The 14,644-nt window shown below is 41.4% G+C and overlaps 1 protein-coding gene across 11 annotated transcripts in view; it reads right to left on the bottom strand.

Annotated features, from left to right (window-relative positions):
* Positions 1 to 14,644, bottom strand: part of VPS13D (vacuolar protein sorting 13 homolog D) — a 245,762-nt gene that overhangs the window by 184,055 nt on the left and 47,063 nt on the right. For all 11 annotated transcript variants that reach the window (XR_004347228.1, XR_004347280.1, XM_032608838.1 and 8 more), the window contains 3 exons: positions 14,027 to 14,207; positions 8,430 to 8,612; positions 2,329 to 2,551 (listed from right to left, as the gene is read on the bottom strand). Coding sequence is in view for 9 of the 11 variants with exons in the window: in XM_032608838.1 (XP_032464729.1) it covers positions 2,329 to 2,551; positions 8,430 to 8,612; positions 14,027 to 14,207 (587 nt within the window). In the remaining 2 variants the exon portion in view is untranslated. The remainder of the gene's footprint in view (positions 1 to 2,328; positions 2,552 to 8,429; positions 8,613 to 14,026; positions 14,208 to 14,644) is intronic.

Genomic DNA, 14,644 nt, shown 5'->3' with positions numbered 1-14,644 from the left:
TGATCTAATCCAAGCCACCTCCATTCTTGACTAGACCACCATAAACTCCCCTCCAATATACCCATACAATTCCAGTCTGCCCTCACAAAACCATTCTGCTCACAAAATACCTCAGTAATCCTTAAAAAAATAAGTGGGACCAAAACATTCTCTTCCTTTATATACTTTGATGGCTTTGTTTAATGCAAAGTTCTTTCTGTGAAACTCCCCTAAATCCCCGTAGAGCCCTGCCTAAGCCCACTGCCTACTTTTCCAACCTCATCTCAAGCCATTCTCTACCTTGCCCATGAAGTCTCGGGCTCACTGGCCTTTGTTTCCCCCACATGCCAGGCTCCTTGCTGTCTGAACAGTCTTACCCACAGCATACCCTCCTCTCTTCTCAACTGGGTCCTGTTCTTTCGCTTTACACCATTCTGTCTCTCCCATAACATTTATCTTAATCTGGCAATATTTAGATTATCTTAATCTGTCAATACAAAGCTTATTTAATGGCTTTCTCGTATCATTCACATCATGGCAGGAACTATGTCTAATAGCATGTTACTATACAGGAGAACATAGCGTGTTAATATATAGGAGAACAAAACATTGTTAACACCTGGATTAGGCAGGCACTAATTGAATTAGTTCTTGCCTTGTTACTGCATCGATAAATATGTGAAGTAGACAAAAATGGAGCTGGTGTGGCAGAAGGGGAAAAGGGATGGGAACAAAGAAAGGGCTTCAGAGATTTCCTAGGGTTGTCATGGAATCCCAGGGATATACAGAAAGCAGTTTGAAAACCACTACCTTAACCCAATCTTAATCACATTCCAGAAACAAACTGCAAATCAGGAGGAGAAATATTGTCAGGAAAGAGATCTTTCTATAAAACATCCCGAATCACTTCTTATAGGCTTCTAAATATATGTAAAATTGGCCTTATTCCTAATCATCATTGTCACCAGGACAACAAAAGCAACAGAAGACGTGTATTGAGTGGCCCTATGTGTGCACCCAGCCCCACCCCACCCCATGCTGTATGCATTTGTTATGCATACATAGACTGGAGACTGGTAGGCAATATCATGTAGGTTAAGACTGCAGGTTCTAGAGTCAGACTACCTAAATTCATAGTCCAACTCTACCATTTACCATCTACATCCACAAAACTATGGTCAAGTTACTTAATCTCTCTAAGCCTCTGCCTCTTCATCTATAAAATGGGGATAGGGGCTTCCCTGGTGGCGCAGTGGTTGAGAGTCTGCCTGCCGATGCAGGGGACACGGGTTCGTGCCCCAGTCCAGGAAGATCCCACATGCCGGAGCGGCTGGGCCCGTGAGCCATGGCCGCTGAGCCTGCGCGTCCGGAGCCTGTGCTCTGCAACGGGAGAGGCCACAGCAGTGAGGCCCGCGTACCACAAAAAAAAAAAAAAAAAAAAATTTATAAAATGGGGATAAAAATAAAACTCTATATCATGAGGATAAAATGCAAAAATTGACGAAAGAATGTGCCACAACGTCTGGCACGTAGTGAGTGTTCAATACCCAGTCTTTTACTGAGGACTACAATAATCTCCTTTAATCAGCAATGTAACCATAAACCACTTTGCTGTCACCTCTGGGACTACAAGGTACTACAGAGAGTTAACCATTCCTTGCATCTATCTAACAAAGACGTTCGGCCTCCCTCAGCTAGCGTCCCACATTTCTCCAAGTCCAACCATAGTGGACTGATTTTCATCCACTGATTTTTGGGGCTAATCATATTCTGCTTCCCACACTCCCTGGAGCGACACTTCACTTATCCAATCCATCGCCCATCCAGAAAACCAAAAGGCCAAAATTAAGGCTTGCATCTGGAATGGCTAATTGTCAAATTCTAGAGAAGAGCCCAATAACTGGGCAGTTCATGTCTTTCAAAAACTGTCACTCATAGTATTTCTTCTGTTACCTAATTCACACTAATATTTTTTTCAGAGTTCTTTTTTATTTTTCTAGAATTAAATAGTGACTTGCAAGGATGTGTCTAAGGATGCAGGAACTGTTCTAGTTATACTCACCATCTGGTGGCAACTGTTTTGACATATAAGTCCTAACAGACAATCTAAATCTCTTTATTTACACTGTCTTACCAATTTTACCCTACTCTACAAGTCGCCCAATGTTAAATCTACATCCTTACGTTCTTAAGCCTTCTAAATCAATATCAAAATCGGATTATCACGAAAGACATGCTACCACTTTGTGGGCATCTGCTTATACGGGATGCATCCCCCCCCCTTAGGTTCCTCCAATGGTCTCATGCATTTGCCCACCTTCATCATGCAGCTCCTCTCTCCTCTTTTACCTGGACTCCTGGAAACCTGACCAACAGAGGGTGTGGCTTGCTGCCCTTGCTGCTTGGTCGAAGTACTTGGCACAAACTCGCTCTTCAGGCTGCCTAGACTCATTCCAACAGGAGGCATCATGAACAGCCCCTCGGAATGGGTCCCTTTCGGGTCCTCCATGCTTGTCATTTTCCTCACACTGTGTTTGGGAGTACCAGTTGGAGAAGCTGAAGGCACAGACTCCTGGGAAGAAACAGAAGAAAACTAGAAGACAGGAATGGGACTGACTGTACCTACTATCCTAGAAGTCCCATCCCAGTCCCTGGACTCTTCAAAGACTCTACACCACTTGGTACCTCCCAAGCCCCCCAGATCCCATAAACAAAAGGGCCACAGGGTCATGATACTTTCTGCCACATGTAATTATTTGCAGAGATATTACATATAATTCAGTACCTGTTGAAAACTATAGCAATTTTGCAGGAACATATTTGATCTTTCAGCTTAAGAGCAAATGTCAGGATACTAATCACTGGTGGTTTAATCTAGGTCAAATACAACAAAAGCAAATCTCTCAGCCATATGATACATTGTTGCTTTGCTGGAGGGGAGGTGCTTACTGTTCTAAGAAAATGCATCTAACAGCAATAGGGACTAAAGCCATTGTAATGTGTTTGTACTTTCCATAAGTCTCCCCTCCTCTGTTTACACTTCTCATCTCTCTAAGTAACTGCAAATGAAAACAAAATGGAAAATATAGGTAAGCCATTCGTATTATGTTTCTGTTCAAGGGCATAGAAATTAAGGGCAAATACACAGTAAAATTAATTCTGTAATTCTACTGAAAATAATATACGCTTTTCTTACATACTTAGTACCTTCAGTTAATTGCTAACGGGGTAAATCTTTTTCACCAGAATGGTTCAATAATTGACGTTTAAACTTCCCATGGTTCCTTCCCCCAAGCCTCAGAGCTACATATCCAAATGGCTTCTGCAGGGTTGGTTTGTTCTCATCTCTCCCCTCTCACCAACAAGCTGGAAGGAGGGGAAGAACTGTTTTCCTTCCAGTACTGCTTTATATGTGTATTCCTCTCAGCATTTGAAAACGAGATAATACTGTTTGCCTTCACAGTTATCTTGAATAGTAATTACATGTAACAGTGAAAGTCCTTATTTTTTGCAATTCATTTTTGTAAGGCAAATTACTAGGTAAATGCCATTATTTAAGCATTTCGACATTAAAAACCTTCCCTCTTGCTTAGTTTATTTAAACTCTAGAGAGTATTTGTTGCTCTTTCATTTGATTCATCTCTCCATCCTCTCTGAGTGGGTTTAAATAAATCAGTGGCTTGAGGAGATTAACTCAAAGCCTTTGAAAGACTTAGAAATTATGGTTTAAGCACAATCTATGATTGAGAAAAATGAAAGGAAAAACATATGTAAAAAATTCAAACCTGCGCTCATTAAGACATGGATTTATGTAAAACAATTCCAAACACACGGGAGTCATAGAACTCAAAGGCAAATAACCCCTCTGCAAGCTTTGATTTCAGGACTATTTCCTGTCCTTTAACCACTGGAATGCATGCTAGATAAACCTCACACGTGCAAATGCATTAAACAGCAAATGTAAAGCGATTTTTGGAGAAGAAAGTCACTACTCACTTCACACAGGCCTAGATCAGTGGAACCTGACTGTACATGTGGAGAGGTAAGTTTCACAGATAAGTTTATCTGATTACAAATACTTTAACAAGCGACACACTCCAAGCAGTCCTTATGGAATTCTACAGAACCACCACTGGTATGTAACAAGATAAAGTTTTTCTAGGATTTAAGGAAATAAAATAAGGTCATCAAGAAAGTACTTACCTAGGGCTTTAAAAAGAAAAAAAAAAGAAATTGCTTTTAATGATCCTTAACAAGGGCTTCTCTACACAGGAGGGAAGTGATTTGCCAAAGCAGAGGGAAAAGTGATAAGCAGGCTTTCCCAAGTAATGAAATATTTTAAAGAATTGTTTTTTAAAATTTTCTTTTTTAAGCATATGAATGTGAATTGACTGCTGAATCCCATAAGGTTTTTTCGAATAACCAGGAGGCAAAAAAACATATTGTACCTTGAAGAAAAAGCGATCCTTGTATGCAATGCCACTGAAAATCAAATCCTCAAAAACAAATACAGGGAAATCTTTTCATTAAAATGCTCTACGTGCTATTATTTGGCATACTTAACAAAACAGAAACCATTCTGCAAAAATTTCTTGAAATATTTTGGCAATTCTTCTTTAGAAGCTAAATTCAGACTCAGCTCATTAAGCTCATATATAGATATATCTGACATAGAAAATAAGTCTTTATCTTTTCAGGAAGGGGAGAGAAACAAAAATGGTATTATTGAACTTGATCACCCATTCTGGCTCTAACTGATCTCTTCCTAAAGATTTAGGCTTCAAAACAAAGATTTACCACAAACAAATATATTCCAAAGAACTAACTAAAGGCTGAAAAGACAGTTCCCAAGAAGAACTCAGCTCTCCCTTGGGCAGTAAGGGCAGCAGAGTTGGAACAGAGAGGCAGTACCCTGAGGTGTCAGCGGGAACAACATTCATGTATAAACACCAGCTCGGACACATTTGTTTAATATCTAGTCATGTTAATTATAAACACCTCATAGGGGCTTCCCTGGTGGCGCAGTGGTTGAGAGTCCGCCTGCGGAAGCAGGGGACACAGGTTCGTGCCCCGGTCCGGGAAGATCCCACATGCCGCAGAGCGGCTGGGCCCGTGAGCCATGGCCGCTGAGCCTGCGCGTCCGGAGCCTGTGCTCCGCAACGGGAAAAGCCACAACAGTGAGAGGCCCGCGTACCACAAAAAAAAAAAAAAACAACAAAAAAAAAAACACCTCATAGTAAGGAAAAGTAAATTTCAGAAGCAGTTACAAATCTTTCTTTTTATAAATGGATCTTCCTTTTATCTTCTTTAAGACTTAAGTCAGTAAACAGCAAAATGCTTATCACTCAAATATGAAAAGAGATTTTCATTAAGACCAAGGTTACCAGTTCTCTACTAGGCCTACTGTGAAAGGCCAATGGTGATTTGTTTCATTTTTACTGTCTTAAAAAAAATACGTTAAGTGGAAGCCTATTTCCCGCTCTGGCAAGAAAGCCTATTGTTCCAGCAGGAGGGCTTCTGACCACAAGGTGAACAAGCACGTTCTCAGCCATCAGCTGTCTGAAGATGGGGCGTGACGATGAGCAAACCTGGTGATGCTCTTCCCTCTGCGTTGCTAATCACTGCTGTTCTGGTTTCACCATGTGCTCTGATCACTAAATCTGGTTCGGCTAAGCGACTGTAGTGAGGTGATATAAGGACAACCTGCCCTCTAACCATCATTCAAACACCCCCACTCTGGGTTCTGAGCTCCAGGTTATGACACATGAACACGGTTCCTGTGGTTCTCACTGGCTCGTCTTCACTCTCCTCCTCACTCCACCCATTCCCACTCAAGGAATCAAATATTTTGGGTTCAGGGTGTTTAGGTTAGAAGTAGTGAATAAATGGCTAAGTGAAAAGTGAAACAAATTAAGAAAACTATAGACGTAGTAATTTGAAAATAACAACATTATCTGAGTTTAGGCATTACCAACAAATACAGTCTTCCTATTACTTTTGACCCGAGTTGAGCTCCTTGGCAAAGGCCTGGCAAGACTAGCAGCCTAGTCACTCTCTTCCGTTTTCTTTTCTTCCTACACCTAGAGAGGCGAACAGGACTTTTTCTGTTCAACTTTGTATCTCTTCTGTAATAAACTCTGGAGTCTTCCATCGTAGTTATTTTAATGAACTCACTGCCACATCCTTCAGAAAATTCAGAAGACCTACAGCTATTTGGCAAAGGGCCAGTAAGATAGCAATAGCCTTTGCCAGTTTATTTTCCCCTACATAAACCTAATCTTAATACTGGGAGGTATAATCATACCGTGGTTAAGAGCATGGAGTATTGAAAGCAGACACACCAAAGTCTCTAAGGTCCACACTGTACTCCTCATTAGATGTTTTTTTTTGCGGTACGCAGGCCTCTCACCGTTGTGGCCTCTCCCGTTGCGGAGCACAGGCTCCGGACGCACAGGCTCAGTGGTCATGGATCACGGGCCCAGCCACACCGTGGCATGTGGGATCTTCCCGGACCGGGGCACGAACCCGTGTCGCCTGCATCGGCAGGTGGACTCTCAACCACTGCGCCACCAGGGAAGCCCTCACTAGATGTTTAATCCAAAAGAAATTACTTCACCTATCTAAGTCTCAATTTCTTTTTTTTAATTTATTTTCTTTATTATTATTATTATTATTTTGGCTGTTTGGGGTCTGATCAATGTGAGAAAAGCAGCTTAATCTCGTTTCCATGAAGGGACTCATCTACTCCCCTGAAGGGAGCATTATTACAAGAAACACTTCTGACTCGTCTCTCCATATCTTACTGGCCCCTTCACAAGGGATGCATATCGATCCATCTGTTTAATGGAGATTGTGAACAGCAAATACTACTTGCCCATGTTTTTTCTACTGAGTAGTTCTCTCTAATCCTGTGGCTCTCTGTAGCCTGCAGGTGGAAACTAGGTGTTTATTCATAAAGCGTGCTAGTGCCTACTCAGTCCATCAAAATACCACCTCGGATTGAGAAGTGAGCAAGTAATGATAGCTTGATCTTGGTCCAATACTCCAATCAAGTTTTATCAGCCAAACCAATATTTCAATTCCTGTGGTGATGAAATATGTTTGTTAAAAGCATGGATTCTGGGCTTCCCTGGTGGCGCAGTGGTTGAGAGTCTGCCTGCCGATGCAGGGGACACAGGTTCGTGGCCCAGTCCGGGAAGATCCCACATGCTGCGGAGCGGCTGGGCCCGTGAGCCATGGCCGCTGAGCCTGCGTGTCCAGAGCCTGTGCTCCGCAATGGGAGAGGCCACAACAGTGAGAGGCCCGCATACCGCAAAAAAAAAAAAAAAAAAAAAAAACACATCTAGAGGGACTTCCCTGGTGGTCCAGTGGGTAAGACTCCACACTCCCACTGCAGGGGGCCCAGATTTGAATCCCTGGTCAGGGAACTAGATCTTGCATGCATGCCGCAACTAAGAAGTCCGCATGCCGCAACTAAAGATCCTACATGCCGCAACGAAGATCCCACGTGCCACAACTAAAACCCAGTGCAGCCAAAATAAATAAATAAATATTAAGACACACATATAGGGCTTCCCTGGTGGCGCAGTGGTTGAGAGTCCGCCTGCCGATGCAGGGGACACGGGTTCGTGCCCCGGTCCGGGAAGATCCCACATGCCGCGGAGCGGCTGGGCCCGTGAGCCATGGCCGCTGAGCCTGCGCATCCGGACCCTGTGCTCCGCAACGGGAGAGGCCACAGCAATGAGAGGCCTGCATACCGCAAAAACAAACAAACAAAGAAACAAAAAAAACCAAATACACACACACACACACCCCTAGAACATAAGACAGTCTCTAATTCCAGCAAGTTACTGGTCTCCTCAACTGCAAAAATGGGTGGGACCACCTCCCAGGTCTTATCAGTGTTAAGTCTGTGATTTACTAGGGTTTCCCATTTTCATCATGTATTCTCAATGAGTCCTAGCTTTTCCAAATGTAAAATGAAAGCAGCAATCCTCATCCCAATTACCTCCAAACATGTTATAAGAAATAAGTGCTAACGTACTTTTAAACTGTGCTAAAGCAGTATACTCTATACGATTTAATTATTAAGGTATTTTTAAATGGCTTCAGATAAGCCTTGGGCCAAATCATGTCTTCTGAAAAAAGCCACATAGTATAAAAAGTTGATTACTATGAGTTCAGCCTATGAGGAAAGCATTATAAAGATGGTTCTGTTGATTTGTTTGCTAAAATAAGTTACTACATACAGTTAGTAAAAGCTGTAATTTATACTACCTCTATGAAAGGTTAATTGAAATGTTAATAAAATGTCCAAAAAAAAATTCTTCAAGTCACATATACTACCAAAGTAACAGTGGTTAGGAATCTTCTTACGGCAGCATCTGAATTTTTCGATTGGCATTCCAATGCCAGGTGAACTGAGAAGGGAATGGGTGCTGACTGCTCACCTTATCTTGTAAGGTAAAGGTCCCAGGAATACCAGCAAAGAGAAACTTGTTCTTGACTTTCAACTTCCCCAGATTCGCTACAATCAGATTATTTGATCTGGAACTTTCTGGGATAAGAAGAACAGGAGCACCAGCCTCAATATCCAGGAGAACCCGTGAACAACGCTGGGCTTGATCTCTCACCTGAACGAAGAAGGAAAATTGGGTTAGAGGTTCAATTAATTCCCTAATTTTATAATCAAGTAATCTCAAATTTCCAAAAGTTTCATGAATTTATAAATCTAAAACAATTAAAATCACACAGAATATATTCTATGAACACCAAGGAGTTAAATTAGAAATCAGTAACAAGAAGATAATGGAAAACCCCCAAACATCTGGAAATTAGACTACACACTTCTAAATAACCCATGGGTCACAGAAGAAATCACAAGAGAAATTTTAAAAATATTTTGACCTTACTGATAAAGAAAACACAGCACATTAAAATTCAGGGTTTCCCTGGTGGCGCAGTGGTTGAGAGTCCGCCTGCCAGTGCAGGGGACACGGGTTCGTGCCCTGGTCTGGGAAGATCCCACATGCCGCGGAGCGGCTGGGCCCGTGAGCCATGGCCGCTGAGCCTGCGCATCCGGACCCTGTGCTCCGCAACGGGAGAGGCCACAGCAATGAGAGGCCCACGTGCGGCAAAAAAAAAAAAAAAAAAATTAATGGAATGCACTTAAAAAGGCACTTAAAGAAAAATGTTTAGCATCAAATACTTATTTTATATTAAAGATTTAAAATCAATAAAGCTTCCAGCTTAAGAAGGTAGAAAAGCAAAATAAACCTAAGTAAGGAGAAGGAAGACAATAATAAAGAGCAGAAACCAGTTATTTAGAAAACAGATAAACAACAGAGAAAAATCAATTCAACATTTATAGAACACTCTACCCAACAACCATTTTACATTCTTTTCAAGTGCACACGGCATGCTTGTTAACAGTATGCATGGGCCTAACACAGGCCTCCATAAGTTGATTGAAAGTATAAAACTCTACCTATATTAATCAAGAAAAAAGGAAGGGAACAAAAATCACCACTATCAGGGAAGAGTCAGGGACATTGCTAGAGAACTTAATATTAAAAAGATGTGGGAACCTATGAACAAGTTCATGCCAACAAATTGACAATTGAGATGAAGTAGACAGGTAACTGAAAAACACATGCAAACTATCTAGAGCTAACATCACATACGTAACATCTGTGAAAGACAATGTTTTCCCTCTGAGATAAGGAACAAAGCATGGATACCCACTCTCACCACTTCTATTCAACATTGTGGTGGAAGTCCTAGTCCACACAAAAAGGTATACAGGTTGGAAAGGAAATTATTCACAGACAACATAATAATCTATGTAGAAAACCCTAAAGAATCTAAAGGAACTACAATAAGTAAGTTTAGCAAGATTGTAGGATATGAGGTCAACATGTCAGTACATGAGTCAATTATATTTCTCAAACTTTCAATAAACAAGTGTACATTGAAATTTTTAATCGATACAATTTACAATAGCATCAAAATTGTGAAACACCTAGGGATAAATTTAACAAAAGATGTGTAAGAAGGGTATACCCAAAACTACGAAACACTGCTGAGAGAAACTGAAGATCTAATTAAATGGAGGGATATACCATACTCAAGGATAAAAAGACTCAATACTGTTAAGACGTCAATTCTCCAGATATATGGATTCAAGGCAATCCCAATCAAATCCTAGCTGACTTTATTGTAGAAACAGACAAGCTGATTCTAAAATTTATAGAGAAAAACAAAGGACCTATAATAGCCAATACATCTTTGAAACAAGTTGGAGGACTTACACTATCGGATTTCAAGACATATCATAAAGCAAGAGCAATCAAGACAGGGTGGTATACAATTAAATACAAATCAATGGAACAGAACAGAGAATAAGGAAATACACGCATACGTTCTCAACAGAAGTGTCAAGGTAATTCAATGGGAAAAGAACAGTCTGAACACATATACGGGAAAAAAATCTCAACCCTTACTTCACAAAATACACAAAAATTAACTCAAAATGGAAGAGGTCTAAAATTATAACACTTCTAAAAGAGGAAATAGGAGAAAATTTTTGCCACCTAGTGGTAAGCAGATTTCTTTCACAAAACACACAGCACTAACCTAAAATAAAAAAATTGGACTTCATCAAAATGAAAGACTTCTGGGACTTCCCTGGTGGTTCAGTGGTTAAGAATCCGCCTGCCAATGCAGGGAACACAGGTTCGAGCCCTGCTCCGGGAAGATCCCACATGCCACAGAGCAACTAAGCCCGTGCACCACAACTACTGAGCCTGTGCTCTAGAGCCCACGAGCCACAACTACTGAAGTCCGTGTGCCTAGAGCCCATGCTCTGCAACAAGAGAAGCCACTGCAATGAGAAGCCCGTGCACCGCAACAAAGAGCAGCCCCCATTCGCCGCAACTAGAGAAAGCCCGTGCACAGCAACAAAGACCCAACGCAGTCAAAAAATAAATAAATTTAAAAAGAGAAATAAAAAAAAAAAAAGACTCCTGCTTTTCAAAAAATAGTATTAAGAAAATGGGAAAAGGTCCAGTGGGTAAGGCTCCATGCTCCCAATGCACAGGGCCTGGGTTCGACCCCTGGCCGGGGAACTAGATCCTGCATGCATGCCGCAATTAAGAGTTCGCATGCTGCAACTAAAACAAAGATCCTGCATGTCACAACGAAGATCCCGCATGCTACAACTAAGACCCAGCACAGCCAGAAATAAAAAAAAAATTTTTTTAATGGGAAAAAAAACCTATAGACTAGGAGAAAATATCTGTAAAAGATATATCAAAAGTCTTATATCCAGAATATATAAAGGAAGAAATAATGTCAATTCTACACAAACTATTCTGAAAATAGAATAGGGAACACTTCCCAATTCATACTACAAGGACAGCACTGACCAGTTTACCAAAACCAGAAAACAGGCATTCTTTCCTTTTTAAGAAAAGAAAACAACAAACTAATATCTCTCAGGAAAATAGATACAAAATCCATAAGATATTGGAGCAAATCAAGAAAACTATAAAAGCATCCATAGGGCTTCCCTGGTGGCGCAGTGCTTGAGAGTCCACCTGCCGATGCTGGGGACGTGGGTTCGTGCCCCAGTCCTGGGAGATCCCACACGCCATGGAGCAGCTGGGCCCGTGAGCCATGGCCGCTGAGCCTGTGCCTCCGGAGCCTGTGCTCCGCAACGGGAAAGGCCACACAGTGAGAGGCCCATGTATCGCAAAAAAAAAAAAAGAAAGAAAGAAGCATCCACAGACAATAAGGAAGCAAATGAACATGGCTGTATTCTGTTGTAATAGCAAGTTGGCCAGTGGCTACCAGGATGCAGGGATTAGTGCTGGGAGACAATTAGCAAATGGACACAAGCAAATTTTATTTATTTATTTATTTATTTGTTTATTTATTTATTTATTTTTTGCGGTACGCAGGCCTCTCACTGCTGTGGCCCTTCCCGCTGCAGAGCACAGGCTCCGGACATGCAGGCCCAGCAGCCATGGCTCACGGACCCAACCGCTCCGCAGCACGTGGGATCCTCCCGGACCAGGGCACGAACCCGCGTCCCCTGCATCGGCAGGTGGACTCCCAACCACTGCGCCACTAGGGAAGCCCGACACAAGCAAATTTAATGCCCTTTTTATAAAGGTCAAACAAGCAAAACAAAAGATACTGTATACAAAGTTTTCTTTTAATTTTAAAGGGACTAGTCGACCCAAAAATCAGGAGAGGGGTTACCTGAGGCATTAACAGAATGAGATAGGGAAGGACCACATGCAACAGTCTTAGTAATGTTTTAATTTTTATTTTGGTGGTGGGTTCATAGATGTTCCTTCTATTATCACACTTTGTAATTTATAAGCATGCTACAGATATTCTTTATATGTATCAAATACTAAATTGTTTTTTTTAAGTTTCTAAAGAGAGAAAAAAAGGTTACATACTCCGTAATTATAACCATGGAAACATGTATAGGGAAAAAAGAACATAAAACATACCTATGGTGCTAGAAAACTGATAAGATATCTTTTCCAGATTCCCTATAATTTGATTGTACTTTTATATTTAAAAATGAATACCTTCTCTATAACATACACAGGAAACCAGTAACATTGGTTGTTGCCAAGGACAGAAATTGGGTGGCTGAGGAAAAGTAATTGAGAAAGAGACTTTTCTCCAAATGTCCTTTTTTACTTTGATTCTGTACTAAAACAATATACAACATATTCAAAAATTTTTAATTTAAACTAAAACATAAAATTTTTAAGTGTTGCCATTATAAAGACTTAAATTTTAATCTTTTACCTAATAAAGCTTAAAAATAAATAAATAACAAGTTTTACAAAGAACTACATTGTAATTGTTTTCTGTGGTTCCCAAACTGTGTGCCAAGACACCACAGGAGGCTGCCTCACACTGACAGGTGCACTGCCAGGACATTTTAAATCTCTGAGGGAAACACATCATCTGTTAGACACTGCACAAACTACTAACTTGAGATGGTTTACACTCAATGTTAGATCATGCTACATTCCTTTCAATGATGTCACATCTTTGCAAAGCTGGGTCTTAAGCAGTTGCTGCTATAAAAAGCAAGTACCGGGGCTTCCCTGGTGGCGCAGTGGTTGGGAGTCCGCCTGCCGATGCGGGGGACGCGGGTTCGTGCCCCGGTCTGGGAGGATCCCGCATGCCGCGGAGCGGCTGGGCCCGTGGGCCTGCGCGTCCGGAGCCTGTCCTCCGCGACGGGGGGGGCCGCGGCAGTGAGAGGCCCGCGTAACGCATAAAAAAAAAAAAAAAAAAAAAAAAAAAAAAAGCAAGTACCATGAGAAAATAAATGTGGAAAAGGAAATGGGGCTGTGATGTTCAACCTGATTCTAAGTGTGAGAAACTGTTCAGTGCCCAAGAGGCACATACATCCTACTAGGAAGGAATTACGGTTACTTAAAAATGAAACAAAAATCTCATTTTTCAGTTATGTGTTTTTTTTTCTAACAGCTACTAAGCTGTTGGACATATATACTTATTAAGCTGTTTAAACTTCATTACTTAGGAAATGGAAAGACCATTAGGTGTTTCTTTTGGCCTAGGATGTATCACGGAAAAAAGACATTAAAGGGAGCCATGAACTAAGAAGTTGGACAACTATATCTGAAAAAAATCCTCTTTCTATAATAGAATAGATATGTTCTTTGGGACCACTTTCCAGAAGTAACCCCATTGAAGTTCTAAAAGGAACCTGAAGTCTTTAGTGTTATCCATAAACTTTATCTTTTTTAGAGCAAGCTGAAGCTAAACTTCAAAGGAAAGTTTAGCTTTCCTTTGATGAGTAAGGAACATAAGCTCTCTGATTACAGTAAGATTTCTGTAGATACTCAGCTACCTGGAGGACAGTAGTAAGCTTAAGATTACCTAACTACCTTCACCTTTTTCAGTGAAAGTTTCCAGATTTACCGCTAGAGATTTAAAAGTTCTACTGATCAGTCAAACTGGAAAAGCATCTTGGATCAATGACACTACCTACCGTCTGCCCCTCAATAGCAGCTCGCTGGCGCCCTAAGACATCCTGCAGCTGAGTGAAGTGCTGGATGAAGGCCACCACCTCCGCCTGGAAGCGCTGGGTGTGCACATACTGCACGGAGGCCATCTGGAGGCTCACTCGAATGTCGTACTCCCTCCGGAGCAGCGGGTCGGGCCGGCCATATCTAGGAGGAAGGGCAAAAATGTGACTCAGACAGCAGCAAGATGCAAATTAGTATTTGAAGAAAACTTGGGTTGACTTACGGGTTTCCCTAGAAAACAGCTTTATTAAAATGGAAATCCACCAATCAAGTTTTAGAAAGCGAACTCCAATAATTACTTCCTTTCTAAGCTCCCGCCATGTGTTGAGGATGTTAAATAAAAGTCTGGCGTGATGGCCAGGGCTATAAACAGGGGCACCGCTCTGGGTGCTGAACCCACTCATGACTCCAGAACTCACTCAGAAGCCACCTGTGGTTCAGACCTTTCCCCTGAGGCTCTTTTTCCCTGCCTTTAAGGAAAAATGACTATTCCTGCTCACTCTTCTAGCAAAGACTGTGACAATATGGGCTTGAAAGGTAATAAAAATAAGACCACAAAACAACTGGTAAAGAAAATTAGG

Source organism: Phocoena sinus, chromosome 1, assembly GCF_008692025.1.
Source record: "Phocoena sinus isolate mPhoSin1 chromosome 1, mPhoSin1.pri, whole genome shotgun sequence".
In the NCBI taxonomy this organism is placed as follows: domain Eukaryota; kingdom Metazoa; phylum Chordata; class Mammalia; order Artiodactyla; family Phocoenidae; genus Phocoena; species Phocoena sinus.
This window is presented reverse-complemented; position numbering and strand designations above follow the sequence as displayed.